General features: G+C 31.2%; 8 protein-coding genes and 2 long non-coding RNA genes across 19 annotated transcripts in view; 2 read left to right on the top strand and 8 right to left on the bottom strand.

Annotated features, from left to right (window-relative positions):
- Window positions 1-3,959, bottom strand: part of LOC100747792 — a 43,147-nt gene extending 39,188 nt beyond the window's left edge. Inside the window, exon 1 of one of the 2 annotated variants that reach the window (XM_012389601.3) lies at window positions 3,792-3,959. The gene's annotated coding sequence lies outside the window, so the exon portion shown is untranslated. The remainder of the gene's footprint in view (window positions 1-3,791) is intronic. The other variant, XM_024369254.2, reaches the window with a different exon arrangement.
- Window positions 3,960-4,198: 239 nt separating this feature from the next.
- LOC105681216 (diphthine methyltransferase) lies at window positions 4,199-7,056 on the bottom strand. The gene is made up of 5 exons (XM_033322026.1): window positions 7,016-7,056; window positions 5,506-6,140; window positions 5,318-5,447; window positions 4,861-5,082; window positions 4,199-4,286 (listed from the first exon to the last, which is right to left on the bottom strand). The coding sequence occupies exons 1-5, from the start codon at window positions 7,054-7,056 to the stop codon at window positions 4,199-4,201; spliced, it is 1,116 nt and encodes a 371-aa protein (XP_033177917.1).
- LOC112213427 (cyclin-dependent kinase 2-associated protein 1-like) lies at window positions 6,447-8,139 on the bottom strand. The gene is made up of 2 exons (XM_033322683.1): window positions 7,984-8,139; window positions 6,447-7,711 (listed from the first exon to the last, which is right to left on the bottom strand). Exon 2 carries the CDS (start codon window positions 7,675-7,677, stop codon window positions 7,399-7,401), a length of 279 nt encoding a protein of 92 aa, XP_033178574.1. The 5' UTR covers window positions 7,678-7,711; window positions 7,984-8,139; the 3' UTR covers window positions 6,447-7,398.
- Window positions 8,140-8,278: 139 nt separating this feature from the next.
- On the bottom strand, window positions 8,279-11,970 carry LOC100745446 (protein PELPK1). Of its 7 annotated transcripts, none has more exons than XM_012389470.3 (2): window positions 11,611-11,970; window positions 8,279-10,476 (listed from the first exon to the last, which is right to left on the bottom strand). In XM_012389470.3, the coding sequence occupies exon 2, from the start codon at window positions 10,256-10,258 to the stop codon at window positions 8,990-8,992; it is 1,269 nt and encodes a 422-aa protein (XP_012244893.1). In that variant the 5' UTR covers window positions 10,259-10,476; window positions 11,611-11,970; the 3' UTR covers window positions 8,279-8,989. The 7 variants fall into 7 exon arrangements, with proteins under 7 accessions (XP_012244893.1, XP_012244874.1, XP_033178549.1 ...); XM_012389451.2 differs by lacking the exon at window positions 11,611-11,970 and adding an exon at window positions 10,931-11,338; XM_033322658.1 differs by lacking the exon at window positions 11,611-11,970 and adding an exon at window positions 10,913-10,998.
- LOC100746680 lies at window positions 11,368-14,275 on the top strand. Of its 2 annotated transcripts, XR_002947322.2 has the most exons (3): window positions 11,368-11,611; window positions 11,698-11,705; window positions 13,889-14,275. It is a non-coding gene; the product is annotated as an uncharacterized LOC100746680 (long non-coding RNA). The 2 variants fall into 2 exon arrangements; XR_001102525.2 differs by lacking the exons at window positions 11,368-11,611; window positions 11,698-11,705 and adding an exon at window positions 13,052-13,266.
- On the bottom strand, window positions 12,280-13,298 carry LOC105681217. The gene is made up of 2 exons (XM_012389496.3): window positions 13,022-13,298; window positions 12,280-12,939 (listed from the first exon to the last, which is right to left on the bottom strand). Exon 2 carries the CDS (start codon window positions 12,911-12,913, stop codon window positions 12,401-12,403), a length of 513 nt encoding a protein of 170 aa, XP_012244919.1. The 5' UTR covers window positions 12,914-12,939; window positions 13,022-13,298; the 3' UTR covers window positions 12,280-12,400.
- Window positions 13,775-17,942, bottom strand: LOC100748318 (H(+)/Cl(-) exchange transporter 7). Its single transcript, XM_033322639.1, has 12 exons — window positions 17,660-17,942; window positions 17,288-17,395; window positions 16,903-17,101; window positions 16,577-16,830; window positions 16,312-16,489; window positions 15,723-16,247; window positions 15,473-15,642; window positions 15,225-15,404; window positions 14,925-15,134; window positions 14,609-14,854; window positions 14,444-14,524; window positions 13,775-14,372 (listed from the first exon to the last, which is right to left on the bottom strand). The coding sequence occupies exons 1-12, from the start codon at window positions 17,813-17,815 to the stop codon at window positions 14,271-14,273; spliced, it is 2,409 nt and encodes an 802-aa protein (XP_033178530.1). The 5' UTR covers window positions 17,816-17,942; the 3' UTR covers window positions 13,775-14,270.
- On the bottom strand, window positions 17,747-21,606 carry LOC100747474 (intraflagellar transport protein 46 homolog). 2 transcript variants are annotated; one of them, XM_024369908.2, is made up of 5 exons: window positions 21,373-21,606; window positions 20,137-21,158; window positions 19,777-19,968; window positions 19,061-19,639; window positions 17,747-17,834 (listed from the first exon to the last, which is right to left on the bottom strand). In XM_024369908.2, exons 2-4 carry the CDS (start codon window positions 20,349-20,351, stop codon window positions 19,063-19,065), a joined length of 984 nt encoding a protein of 327 aa, XP_024225676.1. In that variant the 5' UTR covers window positions 20,352-21,158; window positions 21,373-21,606; the 3' UTR covers window positions 17,747-17,834; window positions 19,061-19,062. The 2 variants fall into 2 exon arrangements, with proteins under 2 accessions (XP_024225676.1, XP_003485200.1); XM_003485152.4 differs by having other exon boundaries at window positions 20,137-20,375.
- On the top strand, window positions 19,475-23,840 carry LOC117152103. Its single transcript, XR_004462356.1, has 3 exons — window positions 19,475-19,598; window positions 22,556-23,591; window positions 23,699-23,840. It is a non-coding gene; the product is annotated as an uncharacterized LOC117152103 (long non-coding RNA).
- Window positions 21,823-23,711, bottom strand: LOC105681232. The gene is made up of 3 exons (XM_012389857.3): window positions 23,590-23,711; window positions 22,514-22,745; window positions 21,823-21,942 (listed from the first exon to the last, which is right to left on the bottom strand). The coding sequence occupies exons 1-3, from the start codon at window positions 23,683-23,685 to the stop codon at window positions 21,932-21,934; spliced, it is 339 nt and encodes a 112-aa protein (XP_012245280.1). The 5' UTR covers window positions 23,686-23,711; the 3' UTR covers window positions 21,823-21,931.
- Window positions 23,841-24,475: the final 635 nt, after the last annotated feature.

Here is a 24,475-nt window from a genome sequence, read left to right as displayed (position 1 = left end):
CCGTTGATGATAAATTCTGCAAGTCTGAGATTCGATTTGATATCTACGTCACAACTTAATGCGAAGTTGATGATTCTTAAACGTCGTATATTCGCATTTAAAAAACATTAAGGACACGGTGGGTAGATAGAAAAATTATTAATTCTGAACGTGAATCTTTCGAAAGTTGAAATTAAATAACACAATAACAATTTAATGCCACATACAGTTATTAGATTTCTAATTTTCTAAACTCTCTTTATTCTGTATATCTCTTAATTATTCCATTCTATACTCTATGATACATAATTTTCAATTAAAACTCTGTTATACACAACATTCAATTAAAAATAAATTTCTTTAATTTATGAAGGCAGAGATCGCTATTCCCCCCAATAGATTTCTCTCGCTAGATTTTAATTTTCTAATAAATATCTGTTCAACCGTTTGTTAACTTTCAAATCGCCCCTATGATGTTCAACAATAACGTCGGTTAATTTTTACGAAAATAAGTACCGTAGTATTAATGTCTAGGGACTTAAAATTCCCCGATAATCCTTATATTAGCGTGCACTCTTTCAATCGCGTACCCAACGATTCGTTAATTAACGAGGCGTCCGTCGATTGAAAAATTTCGATTTTAATGAGCTCCGCATACCGAGGAATCTTAGACAAGAAGCCCCCTTCCGTCGTCATTTCCTTCCCATGCCGTGGACCACGCCTCCGCTCGTATACGCACGAAATATGAAAGAAAAAACATCGTGCAATCATAAGAGAGAAGTTCAAGAAACTTAGTGTACGAGTATCGAACAATAAATTAATACAGCAGATTCGATAGAGATACTTTCGAAACATTTTGATTAAAAAATGTGTTTCAACACGAAGGATTTTTCTAAATCCTTGTTACAATGAGAGATATTAAAGAGGAAAAATTCAATAATGCGAGAAACGGAATATGTATAATAAGATAATTTATCGTTATCCAGATGTATTCAATTAAATCGTTTAACAGATTTTCCTAATGTAATTATTTACGCACCAATTAATCTTCATGAGAAAATATGAACGAAGTTAGCAAAATGCTATCGACATATCAATAATATCTTAACTTGAAGAAGGATACAAAACAAATCACTTCAATCATCTCTGTTCCATTTATCGATATCAGAACGATAAGTATATGTGTAACTATCAATTAGTTATCGCTACAATATCGATAAATCGAACATTAGATGCCTGAACTACAATGTACAATATATTACAGTATAATTATTATCTTTAAGGTAAAGTTATTACCGATATGTCGAATTACCGATATTTATCGATAATTTTATTGATAGTAGCCGTAGATGCAAGATACATATCTGTAACATGCATAATTAATTCCGTTTTACATCTATTTGCATAGAATAATCGTCGAACATTCATATATCTCTTCTAAAATGATAAAATAATGCACGAATGATAAATACTTTTGCATAATACATAAATACAGCATATTTTTTTATTTCCATGTCGGTTTCTCGACAACACCGTTTCGTTTTCATGCGATAACGTTGGTAGAAGACAAAATCGATTAAACAGTATCCTACACATATACACGCAAGTTTGTCTATATATATATATATATATACATGACTACATACACTATATACATGATGGGCACGTAGATACGTCATCGCGGACATGCAAAAGAATGAAACTGTTTTATCTCCATCAGAAAGAAGTAGCGAAATTGTCGAATGCGATTTCATCCAAAATATCCCAAAAGACAACGCCCCTTTTTTAGACAGAAAGAAAGATTGATAAGCTTTGACCACCATAAAGGATATAATTTCTGGTCGATGTCTATGTCTCGCTCGTCCTTGATCTCATAACCTGCAAACATACTAATAACTGATAGGGAAAAAAAGGCAGAATTTAATAGTCCTGTCACGCCACCTTTTTACGCGGTCAATTCGAATGGACCTCAGGATTAATAGTAAATAAATTTATAATGAAGAAATCAAAATGAAAGATATATGAAAAATATATAATGTAAAACAAATTTCACTTAAAAAGTATTACAGAAAATCTTCAAAAAATAACTCAGAAATACAAATAAACGATGTAAGTCTATGGAATCTGTATGAAAAATTACGAATTGATCATTTTAATTATTCTAATATTTCTAGTATATCTTTCATACCTTGAAAACAATGATTGCAAAGTATTTTATTTTTATTTCACCCTGACCAATATCCTTTTGAAAGAATAGCCATCGTTTAGAAAATCAACTAACAATAATAACAAAGCTAATCGATATATTGTAATATAAAGTTAAGGTAAAGAAAAAGTTATACCATTATAAAAAATATCACAAAAAAGATTGGAATATTTCTGAATCTGTCAGATCAATCTACAAAGATATTCTACAATTTACATGATTTAATGGTCATCACGATAAATTCAGTGTCCCTGTACAATTCGAATAAATTTTAAAAATAATTACACACATAAGATTAAGAGTACCGACGTTTTGGAACAATGAGGCAGATGATGAAGAAAAATAACAATATCAGATCATAATCTCGACCCCTAATGTGAGAAATGAGAACAGTTTACCTGATAGAATTATTCGTTGAGTGTAAAAGAATTAAAGAATGGGTAAATAGTGGTACAGAACCAAGGGACCGTTAGATTGCATCTAAATTAATGATGAAAAGCTGCGGAGAATAATTAATATGCTGTTGAGTAACCTTCGCCGTATCCAACAAGAACCGTAGCTGTCAAGTGAGATTCAAGCTTGAGACACTTGTGCGTTCGAAAAAGAAAAAACGGCACCGATGTATCATTTTTCCGTTTAATTAAACAAACTTGAAAAGGTCGAAATATGAAACTAAATTTGATGTATAGGAATAACCGAAATTGTTTCGTAATTTGTCAGTAATAGTTAGCTTCAATTCGTAGATTCACCCCACCCAAAAACAATTGGTTAAATCACGATGGCATCATGAATATTTCTTGTAGAATTTTAACAGTCATTCAAAATATTACAAATAAAAACAATAAAGATTGTTTTAATTTCTGTCCATTCGAAAATTTCTATTCATACAACAGAATATGAAATTTGTTTAAAGTCATATAAAATTTGTCAAAGAGATAAATATTTATATGTATGTAAAAGATCTAATTATTGTTTAAACAATCGTTATTGTACCGTGATACATTCTAGAAACAATTCTTTCGAATAAGAAGCCTGAATCCTGCTACGATTCTTCAATTTTTATATTTTAACCTATCTCTTATCTTACACACCAATGGATTTTTCAAATACTTTCCAAATTGCAGGTATTTTTCGACGTTAGAAAACTACAATTTTGGTTCGGTAAAATGATCGAGAAAATGTAACTGTGTTAAAGAGTGAAGAGCTCGTTGAATGGCCACGGTTTTCAGATGAATTCGCTAATGAATCGATGGACCAACGACGGTCTCGAAACTCGATTAAATTCTCCTAAAGCGGCCTGTCCCTAACGACTGGGGAATCAAACTGTCGCTCTGCTTCCCCTGCAAGTTTATCACGTCAAACGTTATATTCTAACCTTGATTCAATGAGCATTCTTGATATTTGTCACACAATAAGATTCTCGAGAAGGGGGCCGAAAATTTTGCAAGGATACGCGCCAAATCTTTTCTAGGTCATTCCACAGGGACAGGACGTGCACAATTCCACAGCTGATTTTACTGATCGAGCCAAGAAAAATTCACAATGCCATGGATCATGGTAATGAATGTAGAAATTGAAATTGTCGACAAAATAAAAATTTACTTACCAAAACTAATCACTGATAATTTACCGCGGAACTGAACGCAAACTCGTCACAGAAATCACAGCACTGACACCACGCCAAAACAGCCCCTGTGAACGACTGATTTTTATCGAACTGGCCGCGGCGAAATGCAGCTTGCACTGCCACATTGCCATCTTCCAGCGACTCTCTAAACCATTCCACGTTCATCGAATAGCGACGCGATGCCGGGATCCTTTAATTTTTCTTGCGCATGCTTCGTAACTCTTCAAATTTAACCTGTTAATCGGGGAAGAGATTGCTAAGTATTTAAATGACCAATATTTTACATATAACAATTATTTCTACGCCTCATTTCTAATGTCAAAGATAAATTATGTCGTACTTATATTTCCAAAGATTAAAATCCAGCTAAATCTGTTTTGTCTTAATTAACCTATTAACTGGGAAAGAGTTGAATCGTCACTTAAATTGTCAATCTTTTGGACATAATAGTTACATTTTTGTCTCATTTCATTTCTGTTGGAAATAAATTGTATCACATTAGTGTATATTTCTAAAGATTGAAACCAATTTAACTGAAATTAACTTGTTTTCGTTAAATTATTAATCTCTTGGAACATTTCTTAACAAAAAACTAGTATAATTATGAAACTAAGAGTTGATAAAAAGAAATTAATTCCAATTTAATCAATCTTAATTTTTGCAAATGCAAATATGAGATAACTTATTAACAGAAATGATACGAGGTTTATAAATAAAGAAAATATTGTATCCCACAAATCAGAACCCACCGATTAATAGGTTAACCTTCTTTCATGTGTGCATAACAAATAATACAATAAAAAAATGATTAGTATTATAGAGAATAAAAGAAGAACTTGACACATTACAATAAAAGTTACCTATTGTAGATATATAAATTTTCGGTTCTTCTTTATTGAAAATTCTTTAGTTATTCTTTAAATATAATGCAGATAATTTTAAAACATGATCATAAAAAGAACAAGTAGCCATTAGAAATGCATATTTCGTTTCTTTTTCGAGTATTTGTCCTGATATTTCTTCGCTATTTAAGTAACTCCAATCGCACCCATATGCTATACTTTCGTGTTCATTATACTCGCCAATAACAGACGGTATTTCAGTATTTTCGCAGTCGACTATTCTAAATCCGCTATACATGCAAGCAGCGAACAAATATTTCCACTTAAAGGGATCCCATTTTAAACGCCAAATACCGCCGCCCAGATTGATATTTGAAATTGGCTGCTTCAAGTTTCTCGTATCCCATAATCTCAATATTTCATCATAACTAAAACATTATGAGAGTTTTATTCAAAATCGTTATCTTATTAATATTACTATTCTATAGTAGAACTTCATTTATTGAACTAAATGAATTTCTGCTAATTGAATTCATTTATTTGAATATAAATTATTATATGAACGGAAAATCATAAATAGCGGAGAGAATCGATGAATTATTATTGCATCTTTCAATGAGTTCAGATAAATGGAGTTCTAGTGTACTTTAAGCTTTACAGCACCTTCCAGATGATAATAAAAATTCTCTCGCTGCATTACTATGAATACTTGTAACGCCTGCACCGTGAACTTTATTTGAAACCCGAGTCTTTATCCTCGTATCAATACATTGAAATTTACAGTCATCGCCACCTTAAATATAATTATTGTTAATTTTTTAAATAAATTTTGATTTCATTTACTTCCATACCGCTATATATGATGTTTGTATCCCAATAATTAAAAGCTGCAATCCATGCTTCAAATCCATGTGCTGACCATGAATTAATTTTATTAAGTTCATTTTCGTTTAACTCAAACAATGAAACGAAACCTTCTGAGTCGCTAACTACTATTTTTAAACTGTCTTCATTCATCAATCTTCCGGTACACCAATCTAAAGATAATGCAAGTACTTCATCGCCAACTCTCTTCTGCACTAATAATTCTAAAGTTATCTTTTCGTTATCATTTTTAAGTTGATAAATTTGTAAGTGCCCTAAAGAGTTTACAACACCGAGTAAAATTTTATTTTGTAATGTAACATGCGCCCATTTCATATCCAATACAGCGGGTACTTCTAATTTTTGCAATATTCTTAAGCGTCCATTTTGTACAATTTGAAATAGATAAATTCTTCCTAAACGTTTTGATGATACATTGGATGGTAAATTCTCGTCTTTCATTAATTGATACGTTCCACAAACAAATACATCTTTGAAGGAATCTATTGGACACCATTCAACTGAATCAGCGGAAAATTCGGTATCGAAAGTATCCAAAGTACGGAACATGCTTGACTTTCTGTAATCTGTAACACGAAATGATAAATTTGAAGGTTCTAGGCTAAAAACATCAAAATTATTTTAAGGGAGATATTATGGGATTCACACGCAAAAACCTTTATTTGTATAAATATTACAATTAATGAAAATAAAATACGTCATACAATATTTAAATTATTACAAATTCAAAATTTTTAAGGTTGCACGCAATTACATTTGTATGTAATGTTGTATTGCTATTTCCAATTATGTTTACTATTCTTATTATTCTTATTAAAGATAAAAATTTGTTTGAAAACATTTGATATGAAGTTGGTTTCTGTTAAATATTATTAATAAACGTTTAAAAAATTGTGATAAATATTTATAAAAACCCTATTTGATCTATTTATTTGCATTGAAAACTTGACATACATATAACTTGTACTTTTTGGTCTGAGTGTGTCGTTATTATTGAGATCATATCATAATTAATATTTAGGAACAAGACATGATCATCATTTCTTATACGTAGTAAATTCATACATTTCTGAGCAAAGATCATTTACATGTTATAGGAACTTTTCATCTTCTCACTTTAAATATTTTCATAACACATCATTATTTAAGTACGTCACAATATACTCATACAAATCTTATTCTAAATATATACTGTTAAGATTTAATACTATATTGGTTCTTTGTAACTTGATTTCATCAGTTTCTATTTACCTTCATTGTATTTGAGTAATATATTTGTACTATCAATAATGCAATTAAAAATTTTACTTTAAAATTATTATGTAAAATTGATACATACATTCTTCATTCTTAATATAAAATGTATTATTAGATACATTTCAATAATCAGTCATTATTATCAGGGGCTATTATATAAAATAATAATTTTGGCTATGGAATATGCTATGCATTCATTATTCGCATAAAATTAATTACCTTGCAACTAATAAACTATAGCATCTAATGGCTACTTCCATTGTACTCTCTTTGATAATATAAAAAGGAATAAATAATTTGTTATTTTATAAAATAAATATATAATAATGCATAATTTTTTAAACTAATTTTTAAAAAATAATTAAAATTATTTCCTATGCTTAATTAATGACTATTATTCACAGTACTGATCTTTTTGTTCAATTAAAATTTGAAGTTTGAGGTAGATAAATTGTTATCTGATTCTTTCATCTTTTAAGATATATACGCAGTATCATCTTTGGCAAAAAATATATAAGATATTTTACACTATAGTTAAATACTTCTCGAGTACTTGGTCAGTTACAGATTATTATGTGTAAAAATTATTTTAAACTTTTGCCCTATTGACGAGCGCTTTTTTCAGTTTCAACTAAACATTCCCTAACTAAGATACGTGCATGTACAATACCACGCTTAATTTTTTCTATAGAAGTACGACTGCCAGCATAGGTAGGTCTAACCTCGTGACCAAGTTCTTCTATGACATTAAGCAGCTGTATATACTTTGATTGACCAGGTAGAGAAGGAACAGTTTGTTGAAGAGCTCTTGGATTTGGTACATTGATTAGTGGCTCTGTAACCTTTGCTGAAACTTCTACATTTCCTCGTTCCTCTTCCATCTTCTCTAACTGTCTTTTTTTTTAAATAAATATCCTAACAAATAATTTATGAAGAGAATCTAAGTTATAATAAGCTAGATATCACAAGACGACTGTTACAATTTCATCAATGTACTACTTATATCTCGCAAATATATTAATTTTTAATATATGAAAAGCAAATGTAGTTTATATAAAAAATACAATTTTTAAAATTGAAGACAATCATGCGAGAAGATTTTAGTATGATCAGTGAAATTAAAATAAACATAAATATAACCTTCAATTAAATATGTAATTATATTTTACATTTCATATGAAACTCACCTTAACGAATACGTTAGTAAAATCTTACGCGGTAAATAAATAAGTACAAATAAAAATTAAGCGTAATGTTCAAAAAATTCTTAAATCTATTGACTTTTATTCTCCACCGCTATTGTACATACTATTGCATACATATATACACGTATCTGGAATTTTAACACCGCTTTACGGAAAAGCTAGAAACTACATTTCGTTACATGTGGCGCCAAATTCAAATTACATATTCTACTACAAATACGTATACAAATTTGATTTAGGGGTATAAAATTAATAGACAATATTGTACAAAACTGTATTTTTTTATTTAGTTATACCTTGCAATCGGTAATATTCAAGGATTATACTTTTCGTAGGTACATTTTGTTTGATCAATTTTTTTTTCTTGCATGTATATTGTAGGTAATTACTAGGTACCCATATCTCAACCAAAAAATGCAGTAATAAACTTTCCTTAGAAAATATAAATGAAGGCTCTTCACAGTGTACAAATTCTCCCTGCCTAATATTATGTTTCCTACTCACTAATCAAGAACTTAATATGAAGGAATAATTCCTTCATAATTTGAATCTTTGCATAGAAAATGGTCATCTTTACATTCTTTCTAATAAAAATAATCAACTAAAGTGAAAAACGAATCTTTTTCATGTCATTTAATTTATATTCAATATTATGCGCTATTGATTGATTAATTTTCTTTAGGCATCCACAAAAGTGCATATCTTAAATCATTTTATTGATTATTGAACGTGATATTAAGTTATACAGCTATTACTTTCTTAATCTTCCCATTATTTAAAACAACTAGCTGCTCATACTTTCTTTTATTAAACATACAAACTAGTAAGATCATATAATAAGAAATAATAATAGTTATATATTCTATACACGTTTTTGTGGATGCTAAGACACTCCCTTTAAAATATACTGTTGTACTGCATACAATGTACATAGTATTACTTTTTAAAATAATCGACTAAAAATCTAATCGCTAAGTATATCGGCAGATCATTGCCGCGCGTTATGTTCTGTTTCCAGTAGACATTCTCGTACAAGAATTCGAGCATGCTGAATACCCATCTTCAGGCGTTCAGCTGCGCTGCGACTTCCAGCATAAGAAAGGCGAATGTCTCTTCCAAGCTCCTCGATAATAACCAGTAACTGAGCATATTTACCCTGACCAGGCACAGTAGGAAAGTTTATTGTACTGGATGGGCTAGCTTGCGCTACTTGAACAGTCTGAACATTTTGCAAATTTCTTGGATTTGGCACAGTGATCACAGGTTCAGGGATTCGAGGAATTTCTGGTACCTTTGGTGGCGGTGGTGGATCATTTAATTTCGTTATCGTTATTTCATTTAATTTAGCCAATTCAGTTAATTTTGCCATTTCTGCCATTTTCGAATATTCAGGCATCTTTGTAATGTCATTTTGCATATTTGCCATTTTAATCATCTCGGTCATTTTCGTTTTCTCATTCATCTTTGCAATTTCTTTAGCCATCTCGTTAATTTGTGCAATTTCATTTAATTTTGTTATATCATTATTATATTTCGCCATTTCCGTCATCTTCACCATTTCGTTTAGTTTGGCTATCTCATTCATTCTTTGAACTTCATTGATTTTTGCCATTTGAGACATTTTCATCATTTCATTCATCTTCGCAATTTCATTAATTTTCGTGATATCATTGTATTTAGCAATCTCTGAGAGCTTTACCATCTCGTTCATCTTGGCAATCTCAGACATCTTTGCAATTTCTTGCATTTTCATGTATTCTGTTGTCTTGGCATACTCTGCCATCTTTTCCATCTCGTATCTTTTAGCCATATCCTGAGACATTTTATTCAATTCAGTCATTTTGCTGAACTCCGCAAGTTGAGCCATTTGAACTATATGTTCTGGTACTTTTCCTCTTTCCATCATTTGTTTCAATTCCGCAGAGATTTTATTCATATTCATCTCTGACATTTGAGCTATCGTAGCTGCATCTGGCATTTTAGATAACTCAGCAATTTTCGAAATTTCCCTTGCTAAGTTTTCATCTAAACAGCGCTTCTTTTTAGCACGATGCCTGGCCATGCGCTGAGCTTCCTGCATTCTTCTTATTGCTGCCTGCTCTTCTGTCTCTTTAGCTCTAGCGTTCTTCATTCTCTCAGCAGCAGTATATAATCTAATAGCACGTTCCTCTAATGTTTCTTCCTTCAATTTTTGTCTTCTATATTCACGCATTTCTCTTACCTTTTTAAGGTAAGATTTTTTCTTAGCCTTAGGCATAACATGCAATTAAGCACTGTATAGATATCATCATCTATATGGATTCTCATTTTTGTCTATTTCAAATACCAAACCTTTCAGAAAATATACTTTGTGCATGCGTTATTGGTTAAGCGTAACTAACTTTGCTTTCCTTTTGCTATTTCTACTAATTGTTCTTACATATTTCTTCATATATAAAATGATTCTTATTATTACTCTTTTACTTTGGAAATTATCTGCAATAAAAAAGAAAATCATAAAATTGGTTAGAATACATCTGATCAGACATTTTCATAAAAGATAAGAATGCTTCATTTACATAATATCAAGCACAATAAACATTGTTATCGCTCGTTTTGTTTAGGCGCGATTAAATTTTAGAATGTCGTGATTACAAACCTACGAAAATTCTCGTTTAAACAAGATTAACGATAATAACGTCTAAAAATTTTGTCTGCATCAGGAAAGAAAATGACATCAACCTGGACTCTCTCTTAAGAAACATTCGAACTGCTTTTATTTAACGTATAGAAAGCGAATAACGTGGATATTAATTGGTATGTCTAAAAAAGACGCGGGTAACAAGCTCGAAAAAATTTCATAGCACGTGCGCAAAAATCGAGCGGCGAAACTGTTTTCGAAATACGTATGTATGTAGGTGTTATATCGTACGTGTGCGTGCTCTGCTACCTGTGCCCCTGCGTCGATTTCGTCTGTATGCGTGTGTCTCCCCAAAATTCGAAAGAAGAGCGTCGTCAAGTAGCACGCAACGCGCATGCGCGTCAATCTAAGAACGCCGTCTTCTCTGAAACGTTCACCAATCACAACAATGGCGGATGCAATTCGGTCAGTTCACTGAAACGCACGATTAACCCGGTGCGAGGCTAAATCACGTCTTGGACCGTTGCCATTTTATAATAGCATCTTCTTTATGGTGAAACACATACGTCGTTATTGTTTCTAGATGAATTGATACGGGTTTTCTTAAGATATATCGCAGACAAACGCACAAAAGCAATATCGGCCGACATGTAAGATTTTCGTTCGGAGCCACTTTAAGGGGCCAAGCGGGGTCGCCGATAGGCTGCGTGTGACGTGGTTGCGTTTATTGACCATAACCCCTTCCTACTCCCGTCTGCAACTTCACGACGGACAGGTGTACGACCTGAGAGACCGCAAAACAATTGACCAAAACCGGCCGCGTCTTAAAATATACGACATTGTCTCCAAAGAATCTACAAAGATGCTTGGAATGCTCGACCGTTTCTATCGTCTCTGCGAATGGCGATACGATACGACTCCTCTTTTTTCCATCGATTAACAAAAATACACCATAAATGTTTTCTTGAAAAGGAATATATTCGACTCACGGTAAGTCTTTCTTTCACGATTCGGAAGACCGGTTTCCTTTAAGAGAATGAGAAAATGTTGACGAGCTTTCTTTTCGGTTCTTTCAGACGACAAGGTGAGACTTAACGGTCAACTTGCCGGGAAGATACGTTTTCAATGAAGTTTTATTGCGAAACACTTTTCAAATATTACGTGATAATTGAGTATAATAATACAGATTAACTTATGAGACAATTGACATTATTTCGAATTTTATCGTTTCTGTATTTGCCAATATGAATTTAGATAAATTAGCCGACGTGTTTTATTTGTGAAGAGTTAGTTTGTTCAATTTAAGCAAGTAAATTTTTATTTTTTATATCGGAAATAAGTTTTCATATATTAATTATATGGGGCATTATTATTAATTGGAATACCATTGTTAATCGTCGTAGAATTTTATTAAATTTTATTTTTCGTATGTAAAAGGGTTATTATTCACACGTGTTTTTTTCATAACCTATATGGAGTATTATTGTTACTATATCAACGAATTCTTTTTATTTTTAATGATCATGTATTGCATAGCATTTATATCCTTCTCAGTAGTGAAGGTAATTCTTTTTGTGTTTTATCATTTGTTAATGGAAGAGAAACGTCTATGAGCATAACACTCACAATTATTGCTATTGTTCAAACAGTAAATGATCTCTGAGTATTACTCTCGTAATATTGCTATATTTATCTCTATACAAAATTTAAATAAGATATTTGTACATTCTAATAGAATCATAACAATAAGTTATATTACGTCTACTTATATATTGCTAGTTATTGCTGTGAATTTATTTCTGTTTCCAGTAAGCATTCTTTTACCAACATCCTGGCTTTTATGATACCTAGTTTTAATCTCTCTATTGAAATTCTACTACCAGCATAGGTTAATTTAATGTTCCTTCCTAATTCCTCAATGACTTTCAATAATTGGGAATATTTACTTTGTTCACAAGCTGAATGTACAATTGATGGATTTTGTATAGGGAAATATGTTTGATGTTGTTCCATTTTTGCTATGGAGACAATAGAGTCAACAGTTTCAAAAGTAATATTTCTTCTGTTTAATTCTTTCTTAAGTGCCTCCACATCCTCCAAAGCTTTCTTCTTTCTAGCTCGAAATCTTGCCATTCTTTGTGCATCGTGAAATCTCCGAATTATAGCTTCTTCTTCTGTTTCTTGAGGTTTTGTTAATAGTCTGTGTCTATTCTTTTTCCTTTCTTTTATTGGATTACCCTGTTTATTTAATTGCAAAGTACCTTTTTTTCTACTCCACTTGTAATTGTTCATTTCGTTCAATTTACATACAATGCCGTCTTCCAATAACAATATATATTTATAATAATAATGGTATACAGTTTAGAAAAAAAAATCACCCATAAAATTATTTGAATTTACCTCTCTTTTTCTTACTGATATACGCGCAAGCGTGGATAATTCAGAAACCAATCATTGAAATGGCGAACCGTCGTGGATACCGTTGTTAAATATTCGAATTACGTGCATTTCGACTATAAATTATAATTAATTCCGTATTAACACTTGCGTTAATGCATTCTAATGCCTTTCACTCGTTTATCGCTCTCAAATATTTGCAATTATTATGAACACTTATGAGGAGGAAGATATCGTCATAGTTACACGTAAGATCTGACTAAGAATCTTTTTATTGTTCGCGAAAAAATTTTTAAGCCACGATTTATAGCAGATTAGACAGAGATAGTATTCTCCTGCCGTGCACATATTATTATCTCAAGGTGATTTATTCCCGAAATAGGAACTCGGAATTAATTGGCGACAATTCTTACATCTTTAATTTTTATAGATATTGATATCGTTTATGCGGAAGTGCGCAAAATATAATTTTACTAATACCTGATAGTATTTAATAATCTTTGCCAATCTTATTTGCCAAGAAATTTTATCAAGTTAGTTTATATTAAGATATAGACATATACTAGAGAAAATAAAAATTATTATTAATTTAGCAAAAAGTTCTTGATAAGACATTGTATAATGTATGTATATGTATATATAAAGCATAATTATTTAGGATACAAACTGTTTTCTCAGTTCTTTACTTTTTCTAAAATATTTGTATTTTGTAGATACTCTACAATATATAAATATTGTGTATAAATTTGAACATAATAAATAGTAAATGCTGGATAATTTATTCTAGAATCTAATCCATCATTTTAAGAGACTTAATTATATTGGTAAAAGAAGTGAAAATTTCTACAAAATATCCTTTTCTTGTTGCAGGTTGTACATAGGTCTTGAATACTCGATCACATGAATTATAATCTGTAGAGGTGATTATAACAGGATATTAATTCCAATGTATATTTCAACATATGAATATTATTTTCTTTTATCGTTGATCATTATCCCAGTGTATCTGTTTTTTAAATTATGGTCATGGCTAGGTTGGCACTTATTTATAAATAATTAATATTATGTGCATTGTGTCTTTGGTTAATTTTGCCTCTTCACTTTCTTTTTGTAATACCTAGATTTTCTTTACAGAAAAGTAAAATATAAGAATTCTTCTATGTTTATATAAAAACATAATGTTTGTACATAATATCATTATAAACTATTTTCCATAAATTAAATATTAAATTTTGTGTCAAGAAAATTAAAATTAAATTTTATTGGTAATTAGAAGTTCATCTAGACCCATTCTTCCTCTATGTTCCCATATCCTAAATCTGGCAACATCTTTTCTTGTAATAATCCCAATTACCTACGAAAAGATTGAAAACCACAGTTTTTCTGTAGTAGAGATTTTTTATAGAATACATTAATTGTTAGTACCTCATTTGTATCATTGACTACAGGTAAATGCCTAAGACCTAAAGCTCTAAAGAGCCTAAATGCTCGTGGCAGTGTCGCAGACTGAAAATGAAATGATTAATAAAAGAACATTCTTTTGATCTGTCGTGTAATAATATGTAGATAAAATATTTACAAAATACTAACATGCTGTAGTGTATAAGGAGAAGGATTCATAAAAGGTCTTAAATCTATCATATAAGTTTTTTCTTCTTCACTTATGGTCACTTGATCAATTGTTGGATATCTCGGATATTCTTTTCTGAACAATTTAATACTTAATGACTTTTCCCAATATTCTAAGTTTCTGTTAAAAATTTTATTTTGTAGTAATACTATTAGTTGGGAACGTAAAATTAGTCCCCGAAACCGTCCATACGAATGTATTTCAGTCTGGAATAAAAAAAGACAGATATAACAAAACGATAAATTTTTTGATATTTTATAATATGATGTTCAGTACCTCATCACTATTAGGAGGATCAACTACAGGGAAACCATTAAATGTTACACATTTAAGAAGTTCTACTATATGTCCTACATTTTCTACAGTTTTTAGTGTTACTATTGGGTGGCTCATTATTTCACTAGCGTATATATTGTTTGATAATGGCGGGGCTTCCCATGGTAATATGGGAATACCAGCCATTTGTGTATGAATATCATATATACCCTATAAAATAAAAAATAATAAAAATTATTAGAGTAATACATAGACGTTTTAAAACGTAAAAATACAGAGTAATATAATATATTTTTATGCCTCATTGAAAAAGTCTCCAACCCATTTAGCCATAATAAGAACTACTATAAGTGGCAAGCCAAAGGATATTCCTTGAGTAGCTTCTATTAATATAGCGGTTAAACTTATTGTCATTCTAACTACTCCTCCTAATTGAGCAGCTGCACCTAATAAAGCATATTTCCCAGGATCTAAAACGACCTGCAATAATTTACAGTAATTCATATTTTGTGTAATATTTTGGGTTTATTTTCACAATCGTTTCTTACGCAATTTGGAAAAATTTTTGCAAGGCCTGATCCAATTAGTCTACCCCATGCAGAGCCAATTAGCAGGGAAGGAATGAACAGTCCGCTAGACATGGACAGACCAAAGGTAGCAACAGCCAGAAAAAAGTAGAGGACAACAAAGATAGCTAAAGTAATATCATTATGGGAACCTATAAACGAGAACTTGATTAAATACATCTTATGTTGTTCTATATATGCATACCTTTTATGTTCTATATTATCAGCATACCTTTAGGATCATGAAACAAAGATCGTACACTACTTTCTGGAGTTTGGAACCATAAAGCTGCAACTGCGCTATATTCACCCTCCTTGCAATACATTTGAATAGGAAATTTCGTGGGATCTCGCCCTAATGGTTTGCAGTCGTTCAGAAAATAAATCATACTAAAACCCAGTGTTGCACTTAGTGCAGCAACTACAAGAGCTTCTATTACTTTTAACCATTTCTGCTTTACATATTTCAAACGGAAACAGGTGATTTTATAATTTAAATGATTCCAACAAGCACCCAAAAATCCACCAATTGTTCCCATTATCATAAATAGAGGAATTTCGTAAATCTGATAGGGAATTGTCTCAAATTTTCCAAGGTTTAGTAAGCCTGGATAAGAAAGGTCACCAGGTCGTCCGTGATACGTACTAAGGATGATGTTTAGCGTAAATGTTGTAATCATACTAGCAAAAAATGTTCTCCATGTGAGACTTTGATTAAAGAAACTGGTTCCTTCTTCGATACTGAATAATACTCCTCCTAAATTATTTTTAATCAAGTAATTAATGTTTGTAATATGTATACTATGTTTTTTGACACTTACCAATTGGCGCACCAAATGCAGCAGATACACCAGAAGCTGCACCTCCTGACACAAAATCTCGTTTTTCATGGTCCTCTCTAAAATATTGAAATACCTTAAAATCTTTTCTGAATGTAGTACTTTTGCCTTGTGATATTCCTGCTGCTACCACAGCTCCAGAATGTATCATAGGTCCTTCCTAGAATATTATTTTTATTCTGTATTGAAAGACTTTTGTATCTTTATAGCAAATTATATTACAGAGATAGTAATAAAAAATATTTACTTTTCCACCAGCAAGGCCTCCAACTACTGTACAAATTACTCCTATTGTTTTTACTACTAATGTTTTTATACGAACAACTCGAGGCATTTTAACTCCATTTAAATAACACTTTACTTGTGGAATACCACTACCTGCTGCAACAGGTTCTATATAGGATACTAAAATAGCACCTATTAAGACAGGTGCGAAATTGAAGGCTAACCATAGTAGATATGGCAGCCATAGACAGTTTGTTGTTACACATTGATCTACATCTGTTATTAATTATAAGGAACAATCAAATTTATATGTATACTTTTTTTATTTGTATACAGTAGTAAGGATACACAATTTTAAACAACCATACTTTAGGTTTGATAATTCTTCTATAGAAATATCTACAAAACCAGCTATAAGTGCTGTGCAGATACCTATCAATAAGAAAATAAACCATCTGGCAAAGTTCTTCTTAACTATAAACTTGTAGCCTTTCTTTCTTTCTTCGTCTTGAAGGAGATAATTCTCACAGGGATCATAATCTAAACTCTGAAAGAATAAAAATAAAAATTGTAGATGTATTTTACATATGATATTTCCTTGAAACTTAATTACTTTTAAGATAAGATATTGATAATGATTGATGCAGAAAATTCATCAAAATTAAAGATAACTATAATTATAAGCATTAATAAGAAAATTATACACAAAGTATATATCACAAAGACAAAGTACCTCGTAATTAGTTGATAGGAAATTAGTAGCACCGGGAGAAATTTCTTCTGTATTAAGCCTCCTTGGATTACTGGAAAGTGTTTCCCCAATACTCAGTGATGCTACATTCTGTCAAAAATACAAAACTAAAACATTAAAAATAATTATAAGATTCTAAACTTATATACTACTTCATTTTCATATGAAAGAATTTTTTTTATCTTATCAACATTGTAAAAGATAAGAGTTTGTGTTTATACACAATAGTGTGAAAGCAGACAGGTGTTAGCTAGGTTATTTCATAGTGCCAAATAAAAAGTAAGAAAGAAATTTTGAAAAGATACACTTTGCCGTTAGATTATTAACATTATCAGATTATTATATATTTCATACCCGAAATCTAATGTTAATGTTATCGTTTGAATATGACGCAAAATTATTTCTTGGTTTCAGTAGCTTTTCCGTGTCATTTTCATCATTCACGCAACTGTCAACACTGTCATCGATGTTGCTGTTTATTATCACGTTTATATGCGTCGAAGTGTCCATTATTTTTCAATCACTGTCACTGCAATCAAATTTTACAAAGTACAAAAAGAAAAATCATCACAGAGTACAGATACGACTTCGTTGTTACGCACTGTTACCGCATGCTAAACTTATACAAAGAAAAGAAATATGTATTATGTATACATATTGTCAATCACGTGATTAATACTATGATTCATGTCCAATGAAAGCGGTGCTCAATTTATGACTACACTTTCATTGTTACAGAATTTGTTATAATTATTTGATCAAAGGTTATGTGTATTTTGTTATACACACAATACACAATACATATACACAATATACACACATAGTACGTGTCATATTATAATAGATGTCATATTCGTATTTTCAAAAAACTCGGTTTGAAAAGATTAAATTCTTTAAGAAAGAAATTTATAAAAATTGTAAAATAATTAGGAAACCCTCAATTTATTATTTCGTGAAACTGGAAGTTTGTTATTTGGATAAGAAAATGCACAAGCGCCTCCTACGAGGAAAGTCGAAATATTTGAAATTTCATAGTATGTATTAAAATTATTGGAAGTAGGAATAGAAAAGAATGCATTCTGTAAGATAAAAAGTGTGATTATATAGTAAATGTAAGGAAAGTAGTAATAAGGAAAAGATGTATGATATAAAATTTCCGGTTTTAGATTGAGCGACAAGAAAAATTGAGATAAATTCTTATTTTCCTTTCACTTGTCAAACATTTCTCTTCGATCATAATGTATTATGTACTTGACATTGTTTAATATGTTGTGTAAATGATGTTGTCATAATCGAAATACTTTTCCTTTTATATGTAATTAATCGGAAATCAGTGGTCTCTGATTACATTATCTAAAATGGTAGTTGCGTAAATTGGATGTAAATTCTTTCCATTGAGTGGAAACATGGTATTCAGATTATATGAAAGTAAACTCTTACGTTCGTTATTATTGTTAACTATGTATAGTGATTTACAATTGATAGAAATTATTATTCTTCATAAAATAAAACTGATAATCAAACCTCCATTATAGATAACAGTATATAAATAGGGAAATATGTTATTCTTATTTTTTTTCTATCATATACATATATACAAGTTTAAAATACATTCCTCGTACTTTGAGCTATTCTAGATACAAAATAGCTATCAAATTCTTATTTCAAGTAATAATTACGAACTAAATCAAATTAAATTTAGTGTAAAATTTCCCTATTTATGTCCTCATCACAGTACGTTTAAACCTTCCTTACGATTAATATTTCTGCGCTCTGACATTTCGAACTTCTAAATAAAGCGTGAAGAGCACATGCAATGCCTCCAATCTCATGCTCTCTTCCGATGGTATATCCAAAAGATTACATATAAGATCGATAAGTTCTGGTAGTTGACAGTCCAATTGCGTGAAATTCAATTCAACTTCGTTAAGCTTGTCCTCAACTTCCGGTGGCCATTGTTGAAGCAACGAGTCGATGTCTGGCATCGGTTTCGTTAAGTTAACTGCGGGAGCATGTTTGCTTCTGTGAAGCTGATTTATATCCTCGATCCACTTCTCGATTGATTTTCCATTTTTTTCTGCATCTTCGATTCTTTTAACCACCGTTTGTCTCGCTCCTCCTCCGCTTCGTAAATGATTACGAAGTTGAAGATGAAGGACAGCTGGATCAGATTGATTGGTGCAAGGCTCGTCCAAAACTGTTAAACCGATTTTGTCTTCTACGCCGTCTGGTCGCGGGATTTTGATAAAAGCGTCTATGTCACCCACTGCTGGGATGTAATCGGGGATGAATGGTATGAGTTTGTAATTTAATTCGATCTTTTGCGGAGTATACCTGATGAAAAATAAATAACACAATTATCATTACGTCAATTACTATTACTATAAAAGAATCGAATGGTAGACAAGGTATTTTGCAGTAGATAGGAGAACTAAAAGATCGACGGATTAAGAAGGCGTGATCGACGATACCTCATTATGTTTTGAAATAATTCCTTCATCTCAGTAGACACCTCTAAATCCTCGAAATCCTTAGGATTATAAATTTCAATGGGCTGAGCGTTGCTCGTTCCTTGAATATCATCATCATCGCTTTCTTCACTGTCCGATGGATCACTATGAATTCCCATGGATTTCCCAAAGCTGTTATCACGATCCGAGTATCTGTAAATTTTTATTGCGAGAGTTTTAAAGAAAATATAATTTTCATTTCATTCGTAATCTTGCGATCGAGGTAACAAAATTACAACCATAGTAGGTGAAAATTCACATCTATAATACTATTGATGTAATTATTGAAGAATTGTACCAATTAATCCTTGATTGAATTACCTTCGAAAATTGAATTTTTCGCGAGGTGAATTTATTCCTATAGCACTTCGGCTCTCGTCCATCGCATGTTGTCTAGGTCTCCTCGAACTGGAAGGCCTACGACTCACTGGACTTTGTATCTCCTCAGCGTTTCGTACCTCGATACTCTCGTCGAATTTCGTGAACGCTGATATATCATGTATCTCTTCTTCGTCGCTGCTATCTTTGATATCCATTGTTCGAAAATGATTATCCGTTTCCTTGGAAGATTCAGAACGATTTCCCGAGGAAACAATTATGTGAAATTGTTGATAGGAATCGGTGTTTCAAACGAAGATTGTTTTGATTTCTGTGCCTTGGCTGTTTCCATGGTTTCGTCGTGGATCGATGAGCGCAGGCTTCATTATTCTCATCAAACATATTTTTATGAATATTCGTATTTTGCGCGCAGGCGAGATTTGTTTGTTTATATAATTAATCGTCTATAATAACAATATGCGGCTTATATTTTTCTATATCAGTACAATATGTTAGACAGAAATAGAAATAATTGACAGATTATCGAAACGGATGCGCGAGCAATATTTCCTAGAAACGAAGTCATTTTAAGCCTGCGACATCACATTTAGTATATGGTTTTTATAACCGGTAATATAAAAAGCTTAGTGACATTTATCAGATACAACTGTCTTTTTTTTAATCGATAATGCATCCAATAAAAATTAATATTTCATCTTTGACGAAATCAATCGGACAGACATGAAAAATCAAACGATATTTATTCGTACAACAAACACTGCATATACAAACGTCACGTTATACAATAGTAACAAATTAAACGACGAAAGAAATAAAATCTCAAGAATGTAAATAAAATTTTATACGAAGCAATGTATAAAATTCGTGTAAATAACAATTCATCCTTACAAAAACCAATTACTGAAGTTTCCTTAGAATAAAATACGTTTTACAAACTTGTACACTTAGACAATATTAACATCTTAAAAATAAAATTTCAAAAATCTTTGTAAAACGATATATCTCTGAAAAAATGAAAATTGTCTCGTGAGATAAGTCAATTAACATAGCTTAAATAAATTAAAAAAAAAAAAAAAGAAACAGAAAGAAGAGCGAGAGAGAAGTAGAAATGGCAAACAGTGATCTGCGATGGGTATTAATAAACATAGAGGTATTCATGCTTAATCATTTGTTTCAAAGCTCACGTCGAAAATTGATTCTTGAGAAATGATTCATTACCTGCGCTCTTCCGATAATATTAAACCATCGTTAGTTGCCTGGAATGTTAAACAGTCGAGGCACATAACAGTAACATCGATATTCACTATCCTTATCATTAGTTGTGCATTTTGTTTCAACATTTGGATGCAAATTTTGATGAATAATTAAATTCATTTGATTTTTTTTCACGTTGTCCAAGTTTTCTGTGCATTCTTGAGGTAGATGAATGAAAATTTCAAAGATTATTATAGTTCTTGCTATACAGGATATTTTCCATAAATATGGCCGCTTCTTGTCCGTCTAATCAACCATTTTTGATTGTTTTTATGGAATATTTCACGAGTGGTTTGGGTACTTTGACAATTTTGTGGTTGGCTCATGGTTAGGCCGAAAATCGATTTCTTTGGAATCCTTGTGGTTCGTTTTTCGCTACAGGAACGAACCCTGATTATGTCTTCCTCGGAGAAATTTCTCTTTGAAATTCGTCTGCGCGGTAATATCGAATCGCCGCAAGCGTGGGAACAGTTTGTCGTATTGGAATTCGTGTTTGAAACGCAGAATGAATCCTGTGGGTGATCTACTGTGACTCTATAAATAAATTGGAAAAATTAATACTTGCACACTGAAAAGATTTTGATTCTTTTCATTTAATTGGGGTTATGTAGGATAGAGCAACTCTAGTAGTTCCTCTTTTTGCTAAGTGGAGTTGATTATACATATAGATGATTAGGAAGAATGCCTATTTAATTTCTAAAAATTAAGAAGTTAAAAACGTTTTATTTAACCCTATCATTATATTTAGATCTATTATATAGATCTATTATATATAAATAAATATTACTGAGATATAAATAGTATTTAAATATTTTGTACTAGTATTTGGTATATGTATTTACTATTTTCTGTGTATTTCATACTCTTCATGAATTAGGTATTTCAGAAATTGAAAAGAAAATATTTCACAGAATATAAGCGTGAAGAATAAGTCAGCAGAACAGTAGGATTAGTTCTTACGCGTCCTTGTACCCTAATATTTTTCTGCCATTTAATTAATCAAATGACTCTATTCCCACTAGACTAGCAAAAATTTCAAATTAAAATGACAATTTCGCGATTATCCATTTCCTTTTCCTGTTGCATCAATCACTATGATAATTACCATAATAATTCATTGTATAAACTAACGTTTCTATTCCCACAGGTGTAAAAAGTTGGTTTTCATCCTTTTCATACTTCGACGCGAGAACCACGAGGAGAAAAAGAACGGCACAGATAACCGAAAAAGCTACGACATCTGTTGTAATATTCCTCAACGTGACACGAAGTTTCGTATCCGAAGAATCGAAGTTGTCGTTTGTTGCCAACCAGAACACTTTATAGAGAATCACATCCTAAAACAAGAGCAACGTTGACATTTTGTTTTGAGGCACACATCGAATTTGTGATTTATCTTTTGTCTAACATATACAACATACTGGTTTTAAAGCACGGAGTTCATTATTTTAAGAACTATACGTATGTAAAGTTTATGCATATTGCAGTGTTTACTTGGAGACATACATGATTTATTACATCAAGGGCTCGATTAACTATCAATTGGTGTTATTTTGTTGAAGTTGATCTATGAGACTTTCAGATAATTTTAGAACAATTTCTATTACATAGTCTACATCGTAAAGTAGTCATCAATGACATTTATCGAGAATATATAAAATAAAACATAAAATGCAAATGAAAGACAGATAGATGAACTAGATATAACAAATCTTAAAACTAACCTTCGTGACTACTTATAACACAACAATATCAATGAGAAAGCAACAGAATGAATTGATATTGATTTGAGTTAGGTTTCATTAATATTATTAAGAATCATATTGATGTCAGATGTAAGTAAATCAGCGAAAGATTAGATGCGCAAGAGAGGTTAGTATCATTTTTTAAAAGTCAATATGGTATCCAAATAAACTGAGCAATATATACAAACTTTATATACGCATAAGTTGTAAAATAATGATCTCCGCGATTTGAAACTGGGATTTTTGGATTCCACTTATGATATGATAAATAAGGGTCATAAATTTGGTATGTCCCACACAAGCGCGACGTTATTTTCTTCTTCTTAAATACTACAGAAAAATAGCTTTTTTAATTTAAGTAATTTTTCTATCATACTGATTGACATCTAGATGTTCCGTTGTTCCTGTAATAAGGAGGTTAATCACGCGATCTTACTCGTAAGTATATGGAAACTTGACGGATTATCAACCGCACGAGATAATAAATGTCACTCAGGTTGTCCATCATCGATTGCCACTGATTGATCATCATAATTCGATCGTAGGTTCCCTCGTCTTCTCGTGGATACAGTGGAAATTTGTCCGACTATCTTTTGCCAGAAAAATCTCACATTGCTCTACCTACTGCCCAGAATTTGACAAAAGCTTCGCGATTCAAGATTACACTGTCATTTGTTATAGAAATCGATATAGGAAATATTATAATGTTCGAGAGATATTTGTATATATAATAAATCTAAAATAGCATTGTATAAACTAAACCTAACCCATAGAGGTGCATGTGACCTCAAATAAATGAAATAAAAGAATTATATTAGAGAAAACAAAATTTGATGTGAATTATGCATATGTTATTTTAAGAAGATTTATAATAAAAATATTGTAATCTTATCATTGATTGTCGATTTATACTTTTGCATATAAAGTAACCTCGTTTGCCAGACGTCCCGTTTTACGTCCCTGTATAAAGGGTGTTCTAAAATATATTGTTAAACAGATATCGAATTGCAACTATCTTGATAGATCTACCTAAAAATTTAGAGGAAAGAATATGTGAGTATTATATATACTCCGTATCTGACATATATAATTTATAAAGAAAGAATAAGTGAGTATTATATATACTTCGTATCTGACATATATAATTTATAAAGAAAGAATTTTTAACTCTATAATTAAAATTTTTAATTTATGATCGAAAGTGAAATTGACGAGATAAAGTCATGAAATTTCAAACACGTTGAGAGAATCTTCTGCGTAATCGAAAAATATTACAGTAATTCCCACTAATCTAAATTATCAATTCACGTTTATCGCATATG

This window comes from Bombus impatiens, unplaced genomic scaffold (assembly GCF_000188095.3).
Source record: "Bombus impatiens unplaced genomic scaffold, BIMP_2.2 scf_0036, whole genome shotgun sequence".
Taxonomy (NCBI): domain Eukaryota; kingdom Metazoa; phylum Arthropoda; class Insecta; order Hymenoptera; family Apidae; genus Bombus; species Bombus impatiens.
This window is presented reverse-complemented; position numbering and strand designations above follow the sequence as displayed.

Excerpts from the sequence above, each read along its gene's own strand:
- LOC105681216 (XM_033322026.1), bottom strand. The coding sequence starts at position 7,056 with ATGGAAGTAGCCATTAGATGCTATAGTTTATTAGTTGCAAG. Across the intron at positions 5,448-5,505 it reads TACAAACATCATATATAGCG|GTGGCGATGACTGTAAATTT; the intron begins GTATGGAAGTAA and ends ATTATATTTAAG. Across the intron at positions 5,083-5,317 it reads TTTTTATTATCATCTGGAAG|TTATGATGAAATATTGAGAT; the intron begins GTGCTGTAAAGC and ends ATAATGTTTTAG.
- LOC112213427 (XM_033322683.1), bottom strand. The coding sequence starts at position 7,677 with ATGGAAGAGGAACGAGGAAATGTAGAAGTTTCAGCAAAGGTTACAGAG.
- LOC100745446 (XM_012389470.3), bottom strand. The coding sequence starts at position 10,258 with ATGCCTAAGGCTAAGAAAAAATCTTACCTTAAAAAGGTAAGAGAAATG.
- LOC105681217 (XM_012389496.3), bottom strand. The coding sequence starts at position 12,913 with ATGAACAATTACAAGTGGAGTAGAAAAAAAGGTACTTTGCAATTAAAT.
- LOC100748318 (XM_033322639.1), bottom strand. The coding sequence starts at position 17,815 with ATGGACACTTCGACGCATATAAACGTGATAATAAACAGCAACATCGAT. Across the intron at positions 17,396-17,659 it reads ACATTAACATTAGATTTCGG|AATGTAGCATCACTGAGTAT; the intron begins GTATGAAATATA and ends TATTTTTGACAG. Across the intron at positions 15,643-15,722 it reads TTTGTTTCATGATCCTAAAG|GTTCCCATAATGATATTACT; the intron begins GTATGCTGATAA and ends TCTCGTTTATAG.
- LOC100747474 (XM_024369908.2), bottom strand. The coding sequence starts at position 20,351 with ATGGATATCAAAGATAGCAGCGACGAAGAAGAGATACATGATATATCA. Across the intron at positions 19,969-20,136 it reads GAAAAATTCAATTTTCGAAG|ATACTCGGATCGTGATAACA; the intron begins GTAATTCAATCA and ends AAAAATTTACAG. Across the intron at positions 19,640-19,776 it reads TTATTTCAAAACATAATGAG|GTATACTCCGCAAAAGATCG; the intron begins GTATCGTCGATC and ends ATTTTTCATCAG.
- LOC105681232 (XM_012389857.3), bottom strand. The coding sequence starts at position 23,685 with ATGATGATCAATCAGTGGCAATCGATGATGGACAACCTGAGTGACATT. Across the intron at positions 22,746-23,589 it reads AAGTTTCCATATACTTACGA|GATGTGATTCTCTATAAAGT; the intron begins GTAAGATCGCGT and ends CTCTTGTTTTAG.